The sequence below is a fragment of the Neltuma alba genome, unplaced genomic scaffold (genome assembly GCF_004799145.2).
Source record: "Neltuma alba isolate B1F8T4 unplaced genomic scaffold, ASM479914v2 tig00004184_pilon, whole genome shotgun sequence".
Classification (NCBI taxonomy): domain Eukaryota; kingdom Viridiplantae; phylum Streptophyta; class Magnoliopsida; order Fabales; family Fabaceae; genus Neltuma; species Neltuma alba.
In genome coordinates, this window is record NW_021633598.1 from 9,164 (window position 1) to 34,873 (window position 25,710).

Genomic DNA, 25,710 nt, shown 5'->3' on the forward strand with positions numbered 1-25,710 from the left:
AAAAGAAAAGAAAACTTGGAATGCATGTTTTGAATGTGATTGAGATTGAGAATGAACACACACACACGGGACCATTTATTAGGTTCTGTTTGGTTCTGGGTTCTTTTTCTTTCTTTCTTCCTTCTTCTATTTTTTTTTTATTTTTGCTTTTATATAATATACATATAATGTGTGGTTCTGCGAATCTGGGTCTAATAAATATACACGTGTTCATCAGCATTACCAAACACGAATATATAACAGCATGTATATATGTGTGTGTGTATTTGTACGTGTGTATCTATGCATGATTTAGGTTGGAATTATCATATCAAGTTTTTGGAAACCATGTAAAAAAAAAATTATATCGGACAATGCAAAATCGCTTAAAATAAATTAATCCAAATACTTTAGACTCGATTAGGCAGAGGAGGCTTTCTATATTTCACAATATTAAGAAATAGAGGGAGGATGCTGCATCTGCTTATACGGCACCCAATATACCCCTTTTATATGATTCAATTAATCCTTTCTAGAATATTCTATGGGGTTGGTATATCCATGATTAAACTATATTATTAAATTTACTCTAAAGCCCTAGCTGCTCATTCATAAAAATATTACTTTTGAAATTATATCCTGATTATAGTTTTGGTTCACATTTTTTTATCTAATTATAATATTATTTTCATAATCTTAAAAATCATTCATTTACAACCTGTCAACTTATAGACTTGTATATTAGTTATCCATGATCACGTTTTGTTAAATTTTGGCAACGTGATCGCGTGTTAATTTATTATTTTAAATGTACATGGTTTGAACAGACAGATAACCAAAAAAAAAAAAAAAAACGAAGAAATGTAATTCCCCATAGACACAGACGCAACATGCTGCACACAATATGTTAAGACATTATCTCAATGAATTGGTTGAAAATATATGCGCGCCCGCACACATATATAGACACATTCTACTAATCCTATTTATAAGACACTTTTAATATGTTTTACATAGATTAAGAAAAACTTTAAATTGTATTAACTTTTCATTAAAATATGACAACTTTTCAACTTTGCCTCTCTTTAATATATACTCCTTAAAAAAAAACCCATCTACACCATAATAGATGAAGAACAATATAATATATTCATAATAAAAATTTAATGAAGTGACTTATAAATAGAACCAAGAAAATTTCTCTCTCTGCCCTATAAATAGGACTAAAGGAGTATATATGAAGATTACCATCGCATTAATGCTCGAAATCCGATATATTTTTTTTTTACTTCTTTTTTATTGGCTCCTTGTTATTATTGCATCTGTTAAAACGATAGGTAGTTCATCGAGGACGTTAACGTTGATCAAATGATGAGTTTGGATTTTGAAGTACTTCCTCTATATTTATATATTAGTTTCAAATAACCGAATCACATTTAACGAATTAATAGTTAAAATTAGTTAAAAATAATAAATAAGTTAGAAATTTTTTTTTCTAAATTTGTCCTTATTTATTAAGAGAGTAAATGAAAGGCAATAAATGAAAAAAAATGATGAAAGTGAATATATAGAGGTAATATTAACAAGAGAAAGAGAGAGTACTAAATACAATCAATTAACGACAAAATAGGAAAAAAAGTAATAAATATTTAGACAAACTCAAAAATAAAACTTATATTTTGGACCAGACCTATCTTTAAAAATGAAACTTATATATAGGACTGAAAGGAGTATCTCTTAAACGACAAATACATAGCATGTTCGATCAATTATGAGAGGAGGGTCAGGTTTATAACTTCCAATGGACATAATTAGGATTTCGTCATTGTAACTTGGGGAACATATATATAATTATATAAATTCATTTATTAACAATTACGACGTCGTTACAACTTGCAATATTTTATTGTCCATGTAGTATTAAATAAAGGGATGGAATTATGAATATCATCACTCGCATATACGATTTATTAGATGGTCGGCCACAAAGTTTTCAAATTCTTAAAAATTTCGCTTTGGGATTGAAGAGAGGGGAATTATTTGACGGTGCATAACTGCATATTTTCTGAGCAGTGATGACCACAAACAGGATAACATTTTAATTTTGGTAATTAATAATACATCAGAACTCCAACAACTCTGGGCTTTTATAATCAATTTAGCCGACATTATTTATAACATCTCTTTATTATGAAAATGGAAAAATAAAACCCCATTTTCAAAGTAGAAAAAAAAAAGAGACGAGAAACAGACTCCCTTTTTTTTCTGATCAAAATAACCACTATTATTTTCATAGACTTAATTCAGATCTGAGGACACAACACTATTATTTAATCCATGTTAAAGATAATTTCATGGAGAACTTTAGAACGATTTCCTGGTTCATATTATTACTTCTTTCCGAAACGGTACTCAACTGTATCTTTCGATATTGAAAAGAATATGTAACAAATGTGAGAGTTTTAAACTAATTAGTTACTATTCTCTCTGTTCTCAATCTTCTCATCAACCCAAATATTTTTTTGAAAAGATGAAATTTGGATCCAAGAAAAATGGTTAAATTAATTTCTTCTCCACTGCTGCTAGGTAGCAGAAATATAATTGCATGGGGAAAAAAGAGAAGAAATTGCATAACTAGCTAGTATTCTCAGATCACCTCCAAAAAGAAGTCACCAAATATTCACAGGAAAATTCAGTTTCTAACTAGATAAAATTACAATTATTTGGCCGCATGGCACATGCATACATACATACATATATATAGCAGGTTATGGAAGTGTTGTAATGTACGCTACAATTTGTTTCCCAGAGCAAGAAGATGACTATTATATCTTCATAGTCATGAGAGAAAGCTTAGAAACCAAAGCAGAACAAGACTCTCTAGCTAGCTAGTTATTATATAGAACCCAGAAAAAGAAAACAAAGAAACCTCTATTTAAAAACTAGCTGGTTTGATACAAATTAACTATGTAAGAAACTCTTACATACAGACTTTTTTAATTTGTACGAAAGCAAGAACAATGAGACTGTAAAAATCTCCCAATCAAAAGGCCCTCTCATGTTGAAAGATTAGTAAATTTTTACTGTCTCATTGAACACAGGCCGGCCAGCAGGTAAATTATTGATGATATGGCAGTTTAGTCCAGCTAGAATTTGTCCTTGGCCTGAAATAGGTCTGATGTAGTTTCCTGAAGTGACATGGTCAACAGATCGTCGTGTCCTTGTGGAGCTGCGACATCATCAAAGAGCCAATTCTCCAGAAGCGTGAAAGGCACGTGAGAATCCAAACTTGGCTTGCTTTCTTCTTGCTGTAAGAGGCTATTGCTCTCTGTGGACACATCAGAAGAGTTGTTATTATTATTGTTCATGTTGTTATTATTGGAGGAGGAGTTATTGAAGCTCAAGAGAGAGCTATAGTCCAGGCCTTGATCTGGCGTTGTAGTCCCGCTCCCGCTCTGTGCTCCTTCGCTCGACATCGAACCAGAGACCGAGTTTGGCGTCTTCTTCATCCAGTTTTGCAGAAGTCGAGCTATATTATCCGCACTCGACGCGTACGATGACGATGAAGGTGCTGTCTGTGTTTGGTCGGGTAGTTTTGTGGTGGTGGTGATGGGGTTGAAGGAGGAAATAATGGAGGTCTTGTTATTATAATGAGTGGGAGAGATGGGGAAATTATGAGTGGTTAATGAAGGAGAGGGCTTGTCAATGGAGAGAGCTTCGCACAAGGCTTGTTTGGCCAGGTGGATATCGGTCTGAAGTCTTCTTTCCCACTGGCCCTTGTTTGGTTGTGAAGATGATGACGACAAGTATCCACCGTCTTCCTGATCGTTGTTACTGCCACCTTCCATGGCGCCACCATTTTCTCCTTTCTTCATCATCAGCTTCTTCTTCAGATGCGTGTTCCAGTAATTCTTTATGTCATTGTCTGTTCTCTGTGGGAGGTAAGAAGCTATGGCCGCCCACCTGCACTCATTTTACGTAACAAACACACGCCTCATCTCTACCGGATTCAACCGCTTAAAACAGATAAATTAACAACCTTTTCTCAATTCTTCAATGTCCTCGTCCTTGACAAACTTCAGAATTTACACTAGATATAGAGTACAGACACAATATGTATAGATATATACCTATTTCCGAGAAGAGCTTGAAGGTGGATGATCATCTTCTCTTCATGTTCCGTGAAGTTACCGCGTTTGATGCCTGGGCGAAGATAGTTGGTCCATCTCAGTCGGCAGCTTTTGCTGCATCTCATCAAACCTTTCACAAAGAAATTAAAGAAAATCGAAATTAAGGAATCAATGTCGATAATCAAACCTAGAAAACCCAGAGAGAGAGCGGCAAGTGAAATTGATGAGATTGGAGATAACTGGAGTTACCGGTATTGGTGGGAACTGATCTCCAATTGCCAGGACCGTGTTCTTGGATGTAGGAGACCAAGACGATGTCTTCTTCAGGAGTCCAAGGTCCTTTCTTAACCCCAATTTTGTCACAGCAGGGAGGTCTCCCCATTACGGTCTCTCTCTTTCTTCTCAACAAGAAAGGAAGGAAGAAGTAGGCAGAGAGATCTTTAAAGACACACAAGCTCTCTCTTCCTCTTTCTCTCTTTCTGTCTTTCTCTCTCTTGGGTTTCCTTCTTCTGAGGAATCCAGTGACAAGCGTCCACAGTTGAAGGTGCCTTGTATATATACACACAAAACACACACATATATTCCTTTTATTCTATTTATAAGTCACTTTCAACATGTTTTATACAGACTAAAAAAAATTCTAAATTTCATTAATTCTCATTTAAAATTCAACGATTTTTTATTTTTATTCTTATTTAATATAACATTATACCTCCTATAAACAAAATTAATACAATAATAAATTAAGAATAAAATTGTGCGTCCATACAAAAATTTTCTTTTAGTTCTTTATAAATAGAATCACAAAATGTCTTCTCTTTCTGCTCTATAAACAAGACGAGGAGAGTACACACGAATAAAGAAGAGAAAAATTAAAGAGGCTGTTTCGCGACTGAGCAGTAACTAGTCTCTGATCTCTATCTCTATCTATATCTCTTGAAAAGTAATGCTCACAAAACTGCATTTACTCATGCGTTGCACAGAGAGAGCAACTAGCCTCTAATCTCTATCTCCAAAAAGTTGCCCACTGTAGACGGAAAGAGAGGCATTACTTCATAGGTGATTAATAATGCGGTGAACGTTGGTTTGACTGTTGTTTTCGAAAATTGCTAAAGGCAATATGAACGCACAAGCTGACCTTGTGTGTAATTAGGTGATTAATAATTTATTGACTAAGTGTTTTTTTTTTTTTGTCCTTTTAAGCAATTTTCTCTCTAATAACAACACCTGACCTCGTGATATGCGCGTGATAATGACGTGGCTTGGAAGTTTTCATTAAGGTACGCCTTTCCCATGCACATCACACGCCCACCATCCACAAATTCAATCCCTCGTGTCGGTCACTAAATTGACATTCATAATTATACTACTATTAAATTACGTAAATTAGTGCTTCTATTTCTCTTCTTTCTACAAAATACTCGTATTCAGTATTCTAATTTTAACATTAATTTTTCAATTTAACATAATTTGAATTAATTAAGTTAATAATGCTTTCATTCGTATTGTTATGTATAAAATTAAACAGACTTAATTTTCTCTCATTTTGACTTAAGGGAAAATAATGTCACAGAAAATTTTCTATAGACCGTAGCTAAGAAAATTAAACATAAAAAGGTCTAAAATTTTTTTTATAAGTTTAACTTGTAAATATGAAAGTTTGACTCGTTGATCTAAATTGTTAAATTTGACTTATAGATATGCACATTTGACTTGTCTATATAAAATTTTCCTGTATTTAATTTCTTACCTAGAACATATGATTTTTTTTTTAAATAAGAAGACTTACAAACATGATGCATCTCTAGAAAGATACTCCCTCCCGTCCTAACTACTAAATATGAGTTAGATAAGATGTTTGCTTTAATTTTAACTATAAGATATTAATTCATTTTGTCTTTCAAATTTATAATAATTTCATATCCTATTTACATTAAAGTGTAGTTTTTATACATATAATTAAAGATGATATTTTGTAGAAGTGCACACATATTTATTATAAATAATTAATTTATTGATTAATTTTTTTAATACCTATAAATCAGCTATCTAATTTTTACATTAAGAAGTAGTAATATAATATTTAATTAATCTAATATAATTTTGTATTGACAATGTTTTTTAGATTACAATAATTATTCTCTAACAAAAGAAATGGTGATTACAGATTTTGCATAAAATTATGATAGATTATCCAAAGTCTTTAAATTTTTTAACATTACATGAATTTTTTTATTTCTAAATATGATATAAATTTCTCATAAAATAAAAAAAATTACATAAATTTTCTTTGAAAAAATTAAAATGTGTATATAATAAATTATATAATATTCTAAATTTTAATAAATTTATATAAATTTTATTTTAAAATTAAATTCTTTGATGGTTTTAAAAAATAAAATTTTATTTTTTAATTGAATGAACAACATTTTTGTATTTTTTAAATTAATTTTTATCTAGGTTGTAAATTTTCAGAGAAATCAGGTTTAATTTAGTAAATTTTATTAATTCATATTAGTTTTAAAAATAAAATGTAGGAGAAAATATAGGAGATTTGGATGGGACAATATGATATTTTTAAATTTATATTTGAATATTTGGTCATTTTAAATAATTTTAATTTTTATGATCCTTTCTCATAAATATCATTCCCTATTGGTCTTTATCTCTGATTCTCCTTTTATCTTTTGGTAAGCATGCCCTCATACACAAGATAAGCTTTGTTACAAACGATATATAGGAAGGTTCTCCCAACATTAAAAATCATAGCTCAATCAAAGCTAGCAACAAGCTTGAGGATAGAAAAAATCAAGTTAAAAAAAAAGAAGCAAAAAGACAAAACAGCGAGGTTAAGTAAAGATAATGAAGAGAAAATGACGGGGGGAGGGGGTTAGTTCCAAAGATAGGCCCATATTGTTCCTTCATTTTCGGGTTTTGGGACCATCCCCAATGGTCAAGAACAAGGGCATGGAGTCCTACCCATTTAATGGCCTCACATTAATCACCCATTATAATTTATACTATTATATAATTAAGTTTTATTCTTACAAAACCCCAAATTAATTCCACTTCCCCATAAAATATGTTTTATTATTACATATCAACTGCAGATACATGCTTAAGCCCATCAAAAATTCCCATCCTTCTCCTCTCTCTCTAGCTATTTATTGCTATTGGAGTAAAATTTTGTTTTAGATAAAATACTCCTTCGATTCTAAATATTCGCCATCTGTTTATTTTTTTAATAATATAATTAAACAGCATGCCGCAAGTATGTTAACATCACCCTCAAATCTAAGACTTCATCCAAACGTAACAGGTAGTATTGTGTTTCGTTGGCAAAATAAATCTATCCAGTTCTTAATATAATACTATATCTGATTCTTAATATAAGTGCTCGTTTGATTTTTATTTTGGTCATAAATATAAAACCCCAATTCATTTCGTTTCTTACATTTATTCTTTTTTTTCCAAGATAGTCCTTATAATAATAATAGTTTTAATCAATACACTTGATTAATAAGGATATTTTAGGAAAAACAACACCTATTTGATACAAATAACTAACTTAACTATTTTCTTAATTTATTTAAATTTAAATTAACCAACTAATTCTTATATTAAGTATTATAATAGTTAATTATCTATAGTTAAATTCTGCTTGTCCTCCTCTCCGTTCCTTGGGCACTCCGAGCACTCATTGCACTATATTTTTATCGAGACTGATAATTACAGCCAAGAATCATTTATCGTTTCAGACACAGAGCTCTAATAAACCGGTTGACGTCTAATCGTTTTTATGTGCATAAAGATAATATTACGTGTGCGGAGAGCGATTACAGAGGAGACGTAGCATAACTTCTGGAAGATTCTAGGGGATCAACTAGAAAACAAGTAATCAAGAAAACATAAATTAAAGTGGGGGTGACATAAAATAAATATACATATATACAAAATTACATTAATGACAAGAGTGATATCTACAACTGTTTTGGAGGACCTACCCTTTTCCCCAAACTTCAATTCCCAAAGATCAGCTTAATTTCCCACCTCAATATAAACCAAACATTTCTGGTCATTTCTTCCTAATTAAAACGAAAGCACATCTTCAATCAACGTCCACCACACACACACACACACACACACAAACACACTTCAATATTATATTCCCCGCCCCACATCTTCTTTTTAATCCATTTTTATTCCCATCTTGATTCTTATTAACTGAGTCCTTGCTTTAGGTTAATTTTGCATGTATTAATTATCTTAAAAAGTTGGATTGTATTGATATCTTTTTTAGTCCCTCAAATTCAACCTCATTTTAATTTTGATTCTTAAATTTTAACTCAGTGACTTTGGTCTTGGAAACCTCACAATTCAAAGATAAAAAAAATCTTTAGGTGGAACTAAAATGAGGTCAAAATTTTAGGAAACAAATTAAAATTCATTGGTTTCAAATTTTAGTCATCAAAACTAAAACAAATTCAAACTTTAGAGACTGAAGATATAATATATACCGTTCTTGCTATAAAACCTGACTCTATAATTATATGAAATCGAGTTTTGTTTTTGGAGTGAAGAGATAAGATTTCATTTTCAATGTGAACTCACATGGATTATAATTATGACTTCAGAGTTTTGACATCTTTTCTCTGCAAACATGTCAAATGTATTAACTGCTTTGCTGCTAACTTCTTCTTAGTTCTCATCAGTGTGATCCTTCGTCGTCTAAAGGATGATTAATTCAGATAAGCACACATCCTCCATTATTTTTCAAGTTCAGCTAATCACCAATTATTTAATGTACACCTCGTCTTAATAATAAAAGAATGATTATATATCACTTTGTATCTTAGATCAAGAATTTTTTTTAACAGGCAGAGTATTTTTTTTATATAAAAATATTACTTCTTTGGCAAAAAAAATATATTTCAATTTACATAAAGTGGAGAAAATGAGAGTGATGATACGCATGGCACCTAATAAGACAGCGTGCTTAATTCATTAACTATTTAATTAGTTCATTTACAATGAAAGGGCAATAGATACAATAGGCCCAGAGGTGCACGTGTCGCATGAATGCCCTCTGACTATAACAAGACCAGATACAAAAGTCAAAAGTAGTCAGAACGGGGTTATTAGAGTTGGGGACGTAAATCTTATTTATAACTCGTTTCTAATATATTTTACACAAATAAAAAAAATCTTAAATTTTATTTTATTTAAAATTTAATAATTTTTTAATTTTAGACCTATTTAAATATATTATATCTCATGTAAAGAAAGTCAATATAATAATAAGCAGAAAGTAAAATTATATATCTATACAAAAAATTTCTCTCAGTGCTTTATAAATAGGACAAAAAAATCTTCTCTTTTTACCTTATAAATAGGATCAGAAGAGTACTAATTAAAGTCAGGGTATATATAGGGTACAAAATCCATAAACAACTATATATGTTTCTCTAAATTGTTTTTAATGTACAAATATCAATTTTTTTCTTGTTAATAGATAGTGTTATTTATATTAATTAGAGCATATAGGCTCCAAATTTTGTACAAACCATATGTAAGATGAACAATAATATTCATAGATTAATATAGTGGGCTTTCGATAAAATATATATTACCTTCTAAAAACTTTGTTAGTGTGTTTGCGTGCGTACATAGATTGTTGAAGATTTGCCCGCTATGTTAGATCACTAATTCTTTTTTACAACAAGTTCATCAAGAACTCACTAATTATATAATCATGTTTAGCTCGATTGGATGCTGATCTCTTGGCTAGGTAATGAATACAATAAAGTAAACCTAGAGATATTCATCAAAGTACAAAATTTATTGCACAGTATATAAATATTTGTTTTCTTATTCAATTTCTTCTTCAGACTGAAGATTCTTATATTCTTGTGCAATTTAAATGTTGGGATAATGGGATGCAATCTCCTTCTAGCGATCTCTTCATCATATCTTAGATTTCTTCAGTGTTATAATGAAATGAATATTCTGATTAACTACGATAACTATTTAAGATTCTTTCCGACGATCATAAAAATAATTAAGTGGTGGATTAAAGTCAAACAGTTGATACTAACCAACTTAAATGAAAATAATTCGTAAGAAAACCTTTCTTCATGTCGCTTGAATAATTAAGGTTCATAAGTCCCAAACACAGAGCGCACAATGATTTTGGTATTTTAAATTCTGAAAGTATTTTACAGATGATTCCAAATTTCCATCGTATGTAACCAAACATAAACTCGTTTAATTTTCAACTCTGGTAAAAACTCGTCGGCTGATTGAACACTTCAGTCAGCCAAAAGACCCAGAAAGGTACGTATGAATGAAACTCTGTTAAATTTGATTACAATCATATCTGTAACGAACCAGTTCCACGTATTTTATGTCGTCTCTGATAAATTGATAATCATAGTACATACGATATGGTAAACATATAGTACAGAAAGAGAATTAAAAGCGAATACGGATGATCAGTATCAAAAATCTAATCTCGCAGGTAGGAAGTTAAATTATATCAATATGATTTACCAGTGTGTGCGCGTGTGTATGTTGTACGTGCCGATGGAAAACAAAATGGAGAAGGTGCTTAAATTCAATGGTGCATTTAATAAGCGATAACGGACTTCAGGAACAGGAAAAAGAAAGGTCAAACGATGTGAGAGAATTGTGAAAGTTAATGATAAAAAAAAAAAAAAACAGTAATATATATGTACTCCTCCGGTCCTAATTATAAGACCCAATTGACTTATTTGAGGAGATTAAGGAAGTAAGTTAAGTTGGTTATTTATAATAAATAAGTGTTGTCATTCCTAAAATATCCTTGCTAATTAAGTATATTGGTTAAAACTATCATTATTAGAAGGATTATCTTCGAAAAAAATGCATAAATATAAGAGACAAAATAGATTGGATCTTATAATTAGGACCAAATAAAAAGTCAAATTGAGTCTTATAATAAGGATCAGAGGAGTATATTAGTAGCTAGGAAGAAAAGTCTGGGCCTACATATAAACGTGTAAAGATCAATGAAACGGCATTAATGGGACGGAGGTCGGAGGATGATGCCGACGGGCACAGCGACACGTCTAAATCCAACGTTAATTGCATTAGACACCAACGTCCACGCTCCTCCGAGGTGGGAACTACGGGGAAGTGTTCGCGCAGCTTAATTACCAAAAGCTGCTTGTCCATATTTCATTTTTCAAATGAAAATTAAATGATCCACAACTAACCCCGATGCAATTCATTATTATAGCTTACTTAAAAAACGGTTCACATTTTTTCAAATTCTAAAAAAGTAACCTCTACTATCTTCTTCTTCTTCTTCTTCTTTTCCGCTAGAGGAGAAAGTAACAAAAAGGACTTTCAATATATTCCTCTGATTCTATTTATAAATCATTTTTAATATATTTTACACAGATCAAGAAAAATTTTAAATTTTATTAACTCTCATTTAAAATTTAACAATTTTCTAATTTTATTCCTATTTAATATATATTATATCTCATGTAAACAAAGTCAACACAATAGTAAATGAGGGGTAAAATTGTACATCCGTAGAAAAAAATTCTCTCTACCCTGTAAATAAGACCAAAAATATCTTCTCTCTCTGTGCTATAAATAGGATCAGAGAAATAATTACAAGCATTTGTGAGGAAAACATTTAATACTCTATACATTTTGCAATATGACTTATATATTGAGAATCATAAAAATTTTCTGGAGTATTGCGACGTATAATAAAATTTAAAAATAGAAGTCTTTGTGCATGCCAAAGACTAATCCCCAAATTAAGCTGCAGTCAGCTATGCTAACAATTAATTTTTATCTCTTCATTTATTCAGTACTCTCTCTATATATATTATTTATATCAAATTGTATTATTCAGAAGAAAAAAATTGGGCATAGCTCGTGCCTCATGGGTCATGTCACCACCTCCTTCAGCTGTGCGTTTCATGCCCCCAGTACGTGCATTGTCAACTTAATTAGATATAGTTAAAGACCAACATATATAATAGTAGTAATCATCATCATCATCATTATCATCATTATTGGTGCGCACCGTGTTAGGTGATGATTAATGACCAGTAATTAACATATGGAGGGCTCAAATAAAGGTATTGTCCTCAATAAGCTGATAAGCCAAAGTGGGCTCGGGTCGGAAAAAAGACGGTTTGGGGTTAATTTATTTTCCTGCGGCTTGCATTAAATAATACTACCTTTAGTTCTAATTATAAGACCTACTTTGTAGTTTACAAACAATATCTTATAATTAGGATCGGAAGTAGTAATTAACATGCACTGCTTATATAATTTAGAGACACACGCATGTAAGTGCAGTGGCCTTTTGTTTATTTAGTTTTTTCACTCTCATATATACCCCATACGGTACAAGCCATGACGAGAGAAAGAATATGCGTGGGGGATGTTCTCATGTATAAGGCACCTACCTATTTAAATATTTGAACTCTGCGTTAAAATTTTTAATCATACCCCTAACAATGATGACTATTATTGTCATCATATATAGCAATCTGCGCCAACTAACATTTTAATACGGTCCTTCTTTTTTTTTTTTTTGGGAAAATGACAAAAAGGAAGGAAAAACAAGAACCATCCAATTAAATATATGCATAATATGCCAGCTGCTTCTGGAGAATACACTCTTATCCAATTAAACAAGAAAGTGAATTGGATATACGGTTCTCTTTATCATGCATTTGAAATGTAAAATTACGTAGTTTATCACGTAAATGGGGAATCCAATTTGGAATGACATTGAGTCATTTATTTAGTTAGTTAAGTTGGTAAATCAATGAGTACAATATTGAGCAGTGCTAATATATAATAGTAAAACAGTATTTAAAAAAAAAAAAAGCTCCAAGGGGAATAACAAAAAAACTGAAGCACTGCTAATATGATGGACTTGGTAACTGATAATTTCGGTGGATTAATTAATAGAGGAGAGACAATAATGTTAAGAAACCAAAGCCCCTCAGTTTGACCTCTAATCAAGCTAATCATAAACTGCATAGGTTAGCTAGCTATAACAATTAAATAGCAAATAAACGACAAAAATTGGGGATGGAAGTCTAGTGTTGTAGGTAGGAATCAATCCTCTGGCACAACTTTTCCTTGACTGGTGTTAAATTAGCTTCTCTAAATATTTGCTTATAATTGACACGCGTATATATCTGTCATGCTTGAGTGGTAAAAATATTATTATCTCTCATCATTTATACATGATATATCCTAGCCAAGAATGGGTCTTAAAAATATTTTTCTATATGAGAGGATTCGAATTATGCTTTCAACCGAGTCAGACTATATAAATATATATATTTTTTAAAATTAAAACCTCGAACAGTACTTCAGCCCTTCCAACATATATAAGGGCCATTATGGTAATATCGTATGTCAGTTCTTAACCAATTTTAGTGGTGAAATGAGAGAGCTTATTAGATAGAATTGTGCATGCATGGATTTGAATGAACGTGCGACCAAAACAAATTCTGTCCCTCCACACATTTGTGCCGTACGTGATTTCCGGTCTGAAGTTAATTTACCTCTTTGATTAGTTTAATTCATTAATTAAATTAAATCATTGTTTTTAAAGAAAAAATGAGGAGTATCCTGCCTCGGGAAAAAAACTAATACTCCTACCAACTTAGGGTATTAAAGATGTTTTCAAAACTAGATTTACTCTATATACAAAATTTGAAAATTGAATTCTTAATTATTTTAAGAGATTATGACTTTTTCTTTTACGTATTCATGATAATCTAAGACCTTGTTTACAATTTCATTACTTATATTAAGTATTTATAAGTATGTTCACATAAATTGAGATAAAATTTTATTTACATATTTATTTTGTATCTCGTGAATCATGATTAAAAAATCACCTTTAAAAAAGACTCGTGCCATCATTTCGAACATGTCCTAAATTAGTTTGATAAGTGTTCAATTTAACAATAATTCCTTTGGTTGTATTTATAGAGTAGAAAGAAAAGATATTTTTTTTGTCCTATTTATAAGGAACTCAGAGAAATTTTTTATGGGTGTATAATTTTACCTTCTATTTATTATTGTATTGACTTTGTTTGCATAAAATATTATATATATTGAATAAGGCTAAAATTAAAAAGTTATTGAATTTTAAATAAGAGTTAATAAAATTTAAAATTTTTCTTGGTCTGCATAAAACATGTTGAAAATAGTTCAGTGAAAAGTATATGAAATGCATGGTGGGTTTCAATAAAAATGGTAATGTTTAATCAACTTAGTTTCCCCAACTATTAAATCAGGTCAAGAGTACATATTATCAGTTATTAATGTCTTTTGTTTTACAAATTAAAAAATTACCAGTATATTATTAATTAAGAAAATTAAAAATGAGGCAAATAACAAAGGTTTGCAATTGTTATCTGTAATCCATATCTACAAATCCATAGCTACGAAAAATTTGCACAAATCATCATCAACTATGCATACATATAATTCATTTATTCGTTATAATTCTTTTTATTTATTCTTTTAGATATTAGATATGTCTGACTCATCTTAAATAATTGTGATGTGATAGATTTATATTTAATTTCTCTTCATTTTAAATAATTGGGCATATTAATTTGGAGTCCCTTTAGCCGGCCCAACACGTGGCAGAGAGAATGTGGCCAGCAATTAACCTTCAGATTCAGAAACAGAAGTTGATTTTTGTTGTTGTTTAAAGTTGTCGGTTTTTTTTTTTGCCATTGTTTAAAGTTATCATAGATGGATTAATAATGATAAATATTCCCTCCGTTCTTTTTTTTATAAGTAATAATTATCATCTTTCTCTTATCCATAAATATAAATAATATTTATAAGTTGTTTTAAATTTTTGTAGAAATTTTTTATTTTACCCCATTAACTACTTATTTTGACACAGTACCTAATATATTTATTATCTTATTTTTCAAGTTATAATCTCTCTCTCCAATAAATAAGGGTATTTTGGAGAAAGAGTTTTTAATTTCTACCCATTTATTATTTTTAACTAACTTTTTGATATACCTAATAGAATCTAAGGTTGCTTATAAAAAGAGGAGGAACTATTAAATAAATCCCTTCTCTTCAAGATGTTAGATTATTATAAATAGAAAAATTAAAGTTAGCCAGGTGAATGTTGAGTTGGTTTGTTTTGTTGTTGTATGTGGTGTTTGTGTGTGTGTGAAAGTGAGAATGAGACTTTTTTCTTTTTTTGTGGAAAACATTGGGTTGGTTTGTTGTGTGTTTGAAAAAGAAACTACTATGGAAATGGATTTCGTTAAAGGGCAGGAACTTAATTTTCTTTAAATACTCCGGTCCTTATTATAAGACCCAATTTAACTTTTTATTTGGTCCTAATTATAGGACCCAATCCATTTTGTCTCTTATATTTATGCATTTTTTTCCAAGATAATCCTTCTAATAATGATAGTTTTAGCCAATATACTTAATTAGCAAGGATATTTTAGGAATGATAACACTTATTTATTATAAATAACCAACTTAACTTACTTCCTTAATCTCCTCAAATAAGTCAATTGGGTCTTATAATTAGGACCGGAGGAGTAATATTTTTATGCATTGGACACATAATTAAAGGATATATGATAAAATGCCAATAACCATTTGAAATGGTAACAACCAGTTGCTTTAGATTTGATAACGTGACAATTTTATCAAACATAGAGGACTAAATTGTTTTGGGGGGGGGTTGATAGGGGCTAAATTGATAATTAAGCTGGACGTAAGAATCAAAATTTTATTATCCCAATTGTGTTGCAAAATTTCTCTCGAGTAGAGCCCATACGCTTCTATGTTTTTTTTCTTACAAGTTCTTATTAAAAATAATATTGTTCAAGGCTTTCTAGTTGGAATTCAAATTTCAGTTATATTGTGAGGAATTAATTCTGATCCAATCTCATTTACAGATATTAGCCCGTAAAAAGGAATTGTATGAAATTAAATTAGAGATGAATGCATATAGGATTATGAACGAGGTGAGATCTTCAGAACGTTCATGCTTCATATAACTTGTCACGTACGAGAGATCCTCTTTCCGACACCACAGTCAATGTCGTGGGACCACCATTTGAGTTTACTACCCCAAGAAATAAAAATAAAAAATCAACGAAACCTCTTCCAACAATAAAATCTATTGGAATTTGGAAAAAAAAGAAGTCATAGCTCACTTCGTTAGTTTTCTTTTTGTTCTTGTTTTTATGTTGTTCTTGTTCTGTGTGCTTTTTGTTTAGTTCTCAGCCCATCAAACAGAGTCTTTGATGTACATGAGATGGGTTTTACAATGTGTAGTTGTTTTACTTTTCAACGAAGCTCGACAGGGAAAATTACTTAAAAAAGCAACACAGCTCACTTCATTTAAAATATATTCTGTCGATGGATCAGAAGTAATAATTTCAAAAATTACAAACATTTAATAGGCGGAGCCCATCTTGATCAGCTCACGAACCCAAGCCGCGAGGCTAGTACTGTCTCAACCAGTATTAACACTTAATGTTCTGCACTGAGTAATGAAATCCCATTCTCTGATCTTAGCTTTCTCTGGTTTAAAGGCTGATATCTTTCATATTTAGGCAATGCAAACAACAAATAAAGGAGAACATAACTCTAATGGGTGACATAACGTTCCAATGACATAACCTTGCGATCTGATGGTTTGATTGGGACACCAAGAAAATGGTACAGAGGACCACAGCAACAAATGAAGAGGCCATAGCATTGAACACAGCAATCTCTTAAAGTTTAATTTGTGGAAATAGCAAAGGATAAGTCAGAATCATCCATCAATTCCCTTCTGTTTATCCATTTATTAATCCAAAATGGCATCACCTAATCACAGTGATAGCACTTAAATGAATAACAATAAGCCGTACTGTTCTTCTGTGTCGGCACTGCATTCTGCGTCCCCCATTTTAATTGTTCATTTGGGCTACACTAAAAATATCATTCAACTTCATTTCATCAAATCCCATTAAAGAAAGCTCAATCTTTCATAAATACTCAACCATTTTTGGTGCGGAAGGCTGCTTTTGATGTAAACAACTTCTTCAATGCTCCTCTTTTGCATCTGGAAAAAAGTTAAATATAACCCAGAAAGATACTGCTGTCATTTAAGAATTTGATTGTAACCTAGTTCTCCACATTGTGGTAATTTTGTTTTTTGAAGAAAATAAATTCAAGGGTGGCTCCTCATCTCCATTTGATATAAGATCTAAGAAATGGGAGATTCTGCCAAATGTTTTGTAGTCTAATGATGGAATATCTTGATGTCAAAGATTCGATCTCGCTTCTAATATGAGATTGTTAGGGCTGTCCCTCCAATTCAAGAAGGTGTACTGTTTTTGAACGGAAATTAATGGCATGAGTTCAATGATGTGCCCTGATCTCGCAGCTATGTGAAGTGTAGGTGCGTAGGAGTAGGGCATCTTGTGTTGGCACAGAAACAGCAGTGAAGGGATCTTCATCTGAAGTCTTCAGCCACATGAACACATGACCGTACTCACCTTATTATTTGGTGCTTTAATCACAGGTCACATTACATTATGTATCTCACCCACCCCCTTTACCTCTCCCACTTATTGCATATGCCTTTGCGATTCCCTCTTGCATATAAATTCTGTATAAACAAAACAAATACATGCCATTTACAATTTTCTTCTTTTGCCTTATTTCCCCCTTTTTTCATACGTATAACTATATTCAGTACAAAAAAAGGTTAAAAAGATGTATACTATTATAGCTACAGAATATTAATTTTATGGCTGCTTTTTTTTTCACCTGTCAAAGTGGGGAACTTGGGGATAGGTGTCCAGGACGATGCCCTACAAGGGTACGGCAAGAAAACATAATAAAAGGCACTGGCCAATTTCCAGCAAGCGAAGGTGGGGGGAATTGGGAAATGACCACTGAGATCTAAGAGGTGACATTGGAGCCTTGGCCATTTACCATTCCGATTCACATTCGTCAGACACGCACTAACCGATAACCGGGATTTCTTTTTCAATATCAATATCACTTGAACATACTCCGTCCCACAGCCTCTTTTTTTTTTTTTGGGGAATACAGGCATTCTCATAGTTATGTAATATACGCATGGCTCCATTATTTTTTTTTTTTTGGTGAACGCATGCTTGCATTATTTGATCACCTGTTATGTGTTCTCTACTTTTTCTGTAACATTTAGAGAGAGAGAGAGAGAGAGAGATTTTATACTTGTACGAGTTTACAGGCTTGTCACAAACCACAACACAGAATAACCTCTTCCAGGTCTGATTTCTGGTTCATCATTAACAGATTGCCTCCTCTAATGTCCTATGCTCCAGTTCATCCAGATAGCTCCGGAATCTATAAAAAGTACGAATATACAAAATAGGGATTATGTCCAAAAAGAAATCACGCTTGTACAGTTACCCTCATGTTTATCTTTGCACAAACTTCATTCTTCCATATATGAATACTGGGACCTCCAAAACCTCACCAACACGTAAAAGGGGGAAACCTGTAGCAGAACCGTGAACACCAATGTTAAGCCCGGGAGTCAAAACATTCTTGCAAGAACTGGTGAAGCTCTTCCGCAACAATAGCAGGATACTCTTCTTGTGGAAGTAGAGCACCTGGCACCTCCACAAACTTGGTCACTCCTTTGGCTCCTTTAAGAGCTTCCATCTCTGCCCTTGACCTCTTTGGAGCTCCTTTGGTTGATACAACAAGGATGGGTGTCTTTCCTTCCAAAGATGCAAAGAGTTCAAGGAACTCCTCGCGAGATGTTACAGGGTCCAACTCCCCAGTCAAGAAAGCAGCAGGCAAATAACGAGCTCCTTTTTGTTTTGTCAATGCATATCTGCTTTCCACAATTCCTGGAGTCACGTTATCAGGGTTTGCATAGACGTGGGATTTGTACTGTGATTCAATTGCCTTCTCATTGCTCACAAGCATGTTGTACATCATCCAGCCAACAGCAGGGGCCTTCAAGGTGCCTCTTAGAAGGCCATACCTGCAAGTTTTATGATGGGGAACAGATACCGGTTATGCTCTATTGTGAAACAAGTTAATCTGCTAATGGCAGGCATGATTCTTTAAATTGTATAGCCACGTAAAATGTACATGCGAACCAAACAACATTTGGCAGAGTAGGGAACATCTATGAAAAGGCATGCCGAGACCTGTAGACAGATAGATGAAATAATGGGGACGAAGTTAAGCTAAGGCCACTGATTTCAAATTGCAGCAGAGATATGTCAGATCATGAGTAATATTTTCTTTTCAGTAGAACATAAAGCCACATGAAGGAAAACGGTAAATTCCACTTGAATTGGGGCACGAACCCACCTTGTTTCCATGCTAGAATCTCGACCAAACACAATAGGAAGGGGCCCGGCCCAAGTTGGAGCAACAGCAGCTACAGCTTTGGGCTTCACCAAACCCTTTTTTGCAGCACGAAGAACTATTGATGCTGCATGGCCTCCTCCGAATATTACTAAATCATTTTCTGGTTTAATAAATATTGTTAGTACACTAATTAATCACCCAACATATCAAAATACTCATTACTCATACAGGGAAAAATATATAACTACTGGAGACCGCCAAGTGAAGGCAAGCCCAAACAAGTTGTCAAGAATAACTAGCTCCTAGGATTTAAAAAATCTGGTAAACATGGCGCTTGATACAGGAAACAGAAGAATTATGTTATGATAAAAAGCAATTGCTAATTGCATATAAGTCACAGGGAAGGAGTAACTATTACAGTTATGACTGTTTAACACAGTAACAGCCATTCATTGTTTATTTATGCATATAATCCAGGAATGGAGATAAGAGTTCAGGTCAGGTAGGAGTAGGACTGACATAGTCAGAATCATGTGAGCACTAGTTGTAAACACTACACCGTATAAAATTTTAGGACTTGAAGTGACCAATCAGGAAATCCCTCCTTCAACTGTCTGCAAAGACCATTTCCCATTGTACCAGAAAGGATGACCATCATTTCTAAATTCTTGCTTTCTCATCCTCAGAAAATTTAAAAACCAGCCCTCAGGGGCCCTTGCAAGCAGTCACAGTATATATTTCAAAATCAACATTCACTCACGCCTAGCTTAGTAGTAGCTTCCAGACAAAGAACTCTTTTAACAGTGAAATTCAATAGATTATACTCCTCAAACTTCCGAATAAATAACAGAAGACATATCCTAGTTCAAACTGCTCTAAACAAGAAAATAAGTAAATTATCAGGCAGATTTTTCTAAGATGCGAATATCAATCGTATCTGCAATGTTCCCGTAGTGTGATGATGTTAAACTAGTAGCAAATAGGTAAATTACATAATCTCCCCTAAGACTGTGCTAAATGACAATTAATATTGCTTTTGTCCAAAAACCATTATGTGGTTCTTTTGACATGGATATATATTGCAGATAACTCCCCTCTAATTTACTTCTCAATGAAGTTACCTTTTCACACAATATGCATTCGTTCTAAAAAAAACCAAAACAATACTTGGCTGTTTTTTTTCAATAACATCAAATTAACATTCCTTTACAGTAATATTAAAAATATTAAAAATAAAATCATTTTTTGGGAGTGCAAAAATAAATTCAACTTCGTTCACAGGAATCGGAATATGGATCTTCGCTATATATGTGAAATGTCAGAGGAGCAAAATAAGATTCTTGAAACAAGAGATCTGTGTAATTTCGCCAAAGAAGTTAGCGTAATTTATTCTGAAGAAATATAGCTCAAAACTGCAAAGGATGACCCCCGGGGGGGTTGGCCAAAGGCTGTTCGTAATAACCTGGTTGCTTAATCGGGCTATTGGGTGCATTGATGAATTCAGCCAAAAAATTTTCTAAGACATCAGCATTGTAATCAATCTTTGGCCTATCAGAATATCCCAGACCAGGCCAATCAACTATAGTTGCTCGCCAATTGACTTTGCCATCACGTTGGACAATTTCTCCAGCCACGGACCTCCATTCCTCAACAGTGCTTACATCAGAAATGGTTGGCATGATCAAAATATTCTGGGAAGGTTCAGCACCATCCTTTACATGCTCTTCATAATAAATACTGATATTATTGTCTTTGAATTTCCATTGCCAAGTATTAGTCTGGGAAAGAAAGTGTCAAAATGAAAAGTATCACTAAAGTGACAAGCAAATGCTACAAGTTCCCAGTGATTAGTTTACAAGAAGCGCGCGTTCGCGTGATTATATTAACTAGAAGTCTAGAAGGCACCTTACAGTTAATGAAGTTTAGTAGATTTTCAAGTAATTGAAACAATAATTACATCACAGTTCCTATAAAAAATGAAATTACTATATAATAGACTTTTGAAGTTTTTTTGAGCTTAATCACTTGAGCTTGCTTCCTCTACTCGGTGCAATTATTAATTTACATGAAAATGAAGGCCACATTTTTCAGTCTAACACTTACATCTGAGATTTAGACAGTAGTTTCGAAAACGCAAAAACCATAGCTATATCAAATGAATATCATTATAGCCACTTTGTTCTATTCATCTAATATAGGTGCAAACAAACGCCAAATTGATGAGAGAGATTAATTAAAAAGCAACACCACGAGTACGGCTAAAATTACAGAGTATCGTTCTCACCTTTAATGGGGTGGGCTTGTCATTTACAGAGACATTGGAGTAATCAAGAGTAGTTGAAGCCCTAATTTGAAGGGGCCTACGGAAATTGATGGTATGAGAGAAACAAAATCTACGAAATTTGGCGGAAAGTTTGAGGCTTGGCGATGATGGAGCGGAGAATGTAGCAGAGAGCGCCATGGAGATGAAAGATGCAGAGATAGAAGCTGGGTGATGGCAGAAAATGCTGACTGCCAGTTCGATGATATTTCACGGCCAAAAAATATCAAACGACTTTGCTCAGTAGCCGCTCGGCCCCCACAACCTTGACCACGTTATGCAAAAATTACTTACTCCTCGTATACTTGATATAATATAAGACATATTTAACTAATTTAATTAAATTAAAAAAATTAGGTAAATTAGTTAATTATAAAAAATATGACACATTTTTTTTAAAATACCATAATTATCTTTCTTAATATCCTTCTTCCACTTCTACGTCATTGGTTGAGGAAATATTTATAGGGTTAATTTAGATAAAATTGATAAATATGAAAAAATGGATCTTATATTTCGGATCAAAACCAACTCAACAATTGAGTCCTATATTAAGGATCGGAGGAGTATTATTGAATACAAAAATATAATACTACTTCCAGTCTTTAATATACGATCTTGTTTGACTTTTATTTTGATTCTAAATATAAAACCCCAATCTACTTTGTCTCTCATATTTATGTATTTTTTTCAAAGTAGTCTTTCTAACAATAGTAGTTCTAGCTAATGCACTTAATTAGTAAGGATATTTTAGAAAAAAAATACTTATTTATTACAAATAAGTAACTTAACTTCTTTTCTTAATCTTCTCAAATTAGTCAAGTAGCTCTTATAATTAGGACCGGAGGCAGTAATTTTTAATTTCATAAAATAATGCTTATAATTTTTAAATTTTCAGGATGTAAATTTTTCAAATCCTCTATCATTATATTTTATTACCCTTCCTTGTTGTTTCGGAATACTGAAGGGAAATGCTAAATTCCTTTCAACTAAATTATCTACATACTATAGCTTTATACTTTTTAATTTCATCTATATTTTTATTAACATAATTATCTAGACTTATTTTGATACTTTTAATATATGTGATCTAAGTTAATTTATTCAAGATTTGCAGTAAGTTATTTGTTTAAATTGATTTTACTATAAAGTAAATTTGAATGTGTCACTCAATTTTTAATTGGCCACTGCAAAATATATATGTAAAATAATTTATAAATAGAGCGTGAAAATGAAGACTATATACGTAGGGTTTACTCGCGCAATTTTAAAGATGAATGAGGAACGATACAAAATGAATGGAAAAAAAAGTTGCAGCATTGCCACCAAACCAAAAGTAGGATTTTGGTTTTCTTGCTTCCCTCGATCAGGACAACAAAAATGCAGTTTCCAGAAACACCTTTGATCAGGCTGAAGCTGCACTTCGTAATAAACTTCATCTCAGCACCATCCATAAAGTTGGGAAATAAACTGTAACAGTCCCTGGCCAATTTTTGTTCAGTCCATTTTCTTTGATCTTCACAACTGAAAGGTTCTCTTTGCGTCGGCATTCTTCTATGTAGCTCGTCAGCCAATACAACGAATAGTAGCGCTTCAGGTAAAGCTAGCTCATCCATCACCAGTAATCTCTACAAGAGCAAAACCCATCTTCGAACGAGTGGAAGCGACTTCTATCCCTCACAATGATCTCTACCCCATAAACTTTAGAAACCAACTTCATTACTGTATGACAATCACTGCAAACCCTCAGGTCTTCACTATTCTTATCATCTTCCCTTGGAAGTTTTGAAATTCCAAAGGCCACAGCAAGCTTCTCGCTGTGCTTAGACACCGAAACTTCTTTCTCTTCTTCTTCAATATCGTGCAAAACACTCCTTACCTGTGGCACGTAGCCGGCTTCCGCTCTGAGTCTCCACACTATTTCCTGCAGCTTATTGTGAGCCTCATCTGTAAATTCATTAGGCTTTTCACCTGCCACGAAACTATAAATGACCTTGTCAATTTCAATCATGCTCCAGCCAGGAGCTTTTTTTATGTTCTGTTCGGCCATGGATCTTCTTATATTGGCAACGTCCTTCCATTTCCCGGCAGTGGCATATATGTTGGAGAGCAGAACATGATCGCCAGAATTGTTAGGATCCATTTCAGCAAGCCTTGCTTTCACCAGCTCTGCCAACTCAACATTGCCGTGAATGCTACAAGCTCCAAGGAGAGTCCTCCAGATGATTGAATTAGGTACAATTGGCATTTGACATGCAAATTCATAGGCCTTCTGCAACTTCCCCTTCGACCATAGAGATCAACCATACAGCCGTAGTGCTCCATGGCGGGTTCAATGCCGTGCACACTTTGCATCTGAGAAAAATAGCACTCCCTTGCTCAACCAAGCCAGCATGACTACAAGCATATAAAAGAGAGATGAAGGTGATACCATCCGGCTGAATACCAGACTCTTCCATCTCGTGAAAAAGTTGTATCGCCTCTTCTCCATGACCCTGCATAGCAAGTCCTGCAAGCATGGATGTCCAAGACACAATGCTTCTCCCCACTTGCATGCTTTGAAAGCCCAACCTAGCCATAACCACATTTCCACATTTTGAATAGGTGTCTATCAGAGCATTGCTCACTGAAGCAATCTGAAGAAACCCAGCTTTCTGTACAAATCCATGTAAATCTTCCCAAATTCAAAAGCCCCAGCTTGTGCACACGCCGAAAGCACCCCCGTCAAGCTTACCTCATTAGGTCTGATTCCCTGACGCTGCAACTCCCTGAAAAAACCAAAGCCTCATCAAAAGAGCCGATTTGAGCAGACCCAACGATCATAGTGCTCCATGAAACATCATCTTTCAGAGGCATTTCAGAAAATACTCGTCTCGCTAACTCAAGCTCACCTGCTTTGGTATATCCAGCAAGCATCACATTCCATGAAGTCAAATTCCGATTAGGCATCCGTTTAAACGTATCTTCAGCCCCCTCCAGATCCCCCCACCTAAAACAGGCAGTCAAAATAGCATTCCAGGTAACAACATTTGGCTGCCACATTTCTTCAAACACCTTCCTAGCAAAGGCCGAGTTTCCCACATTCTGCATACATGCTAATCAGAGTTGTCCCAACGAAGATATGAGTGCTCAGCCCAAGCACAAAGATTGACCGTGTAACTGCATCCCAGATTTCATATCCCTGCAATTAGCAACCCCTTTGAGAATAAAGGCGAAAGAGAAACTATCGGGCAGGAAGGAGGATTGTCGACGCATTTGCATGAAGAGTTGGAGAGAGCTGTGAGGAGATTCAGACTCAACGAGTCCTCGAATGAGTGTGTTGTACATGAAAACATCAGGGGTCGGGAAGTGAAGGAAGAAACGGTGAGCGTAATGGAGAGCATCGGGGATGGAAATAGCACAGTGGAGAAGGAACTTGCCAGCGACCAAGGAATCATTGTGGAGGCCAGTTTTGAAGAGAAGAGCGTGGATTCGCTTGACCGATTTGAGATTCCTGCACTTGCTCAGCAGCGAAATGCAATGCTCGGAGATGCTAATTCCCATGCCATCTTTGAAGGCAGTAGCTACTTCTTTGGTCATCATCTATACCTCATGGCTAGCCTCTTCAGTGGCTGCAATCTTTACTCTCCAGTTCCTCAAAACCCACTTCACTCATCCCATCTTAGCGTGTGCTCGACTTGTCTTGATCCATATGGGATGTAACATCTATAGTATTTTTTTCTTTCCAAAATGACTAGTTTGATGAGATCAACTTAGTTCGATAAATATTAAATTTTACTGATCAAATCAGTATCATCTAAGACCCATTTATCAATATCTAAGACACAGTTAAAAGATCCAAGTTTCATTATCCTTATTATTTCTTGAGGAGACATGGACACAATA

At 33.4% G+C, this 25,710-nt stretch overlaps 2 protein-coding genes and 1 pseudogene across 2 annotated transcripts; all 3 read right to left on the bottom strand.

The window, feature by feature from the left end:
- Positions 1 to 2,726: 2,726 nt before the first annotated feature.
- Positions 2,727 to 4,660, bottom strand: LOC114743926 (myb-related protein 306-like). Its single transcript, XM_028932122.1, has 3 exons — positions 4,359 to 4,660; positions 4,110 to 4,239; positions 2,727 to 3,942 (listed from the first exon to the last, which is right to left on the bottom strand). The coding sequence occupies exons 1-3, from the start codon at positions 4,489 to 4,491 to the stop codon at positions 3,126 to 3,128; spliced, it is 1,080 nt and encodes a 359-aa protein (XP_028787955.1). The 5' UTR covers positions 4,492 to 4,660; the 3' UTR covers positions 2,727 to 3,125.
- A 13,688-nt stretch (positions 4,661 to 18,348) lies between these two features.
- Positions 18,349 to 22,043, bottom strand: LOC114743924 (uncharacterized). The gene is made up of 4 exons (XM_028932121.1): positions 21,790 to 22,043; positions 20,968 to 21,283; positions 19,506 to 19,665; positions 18,349 to 19,170 (listed from the first exon to the last, which is right to left on the bottom strand). Exons 1-4 carry the CDS (start codon positions 21,964 to 21,966, stop codon positions 18,702 to 18,704), a joined length of 1,122 nt encoding a protein of 373 aa, XP_028787954.1. The 5' UTR covers positions 21,967 to 22,043; the 3' UTR covers positions 18,349 to 18,701.
- A 1,289-nt stretch (positions 22,044 to 23,332) lies between these two features.
- Positions 23,333 to 25,702, bottom strand: LOC114743927 (pentatricopeptide repeat-containing protein At1g74630-like; annotated as a pseudogene).
- Positions 25,703 to 25,710: the final 8 nt, after the last annotated feature.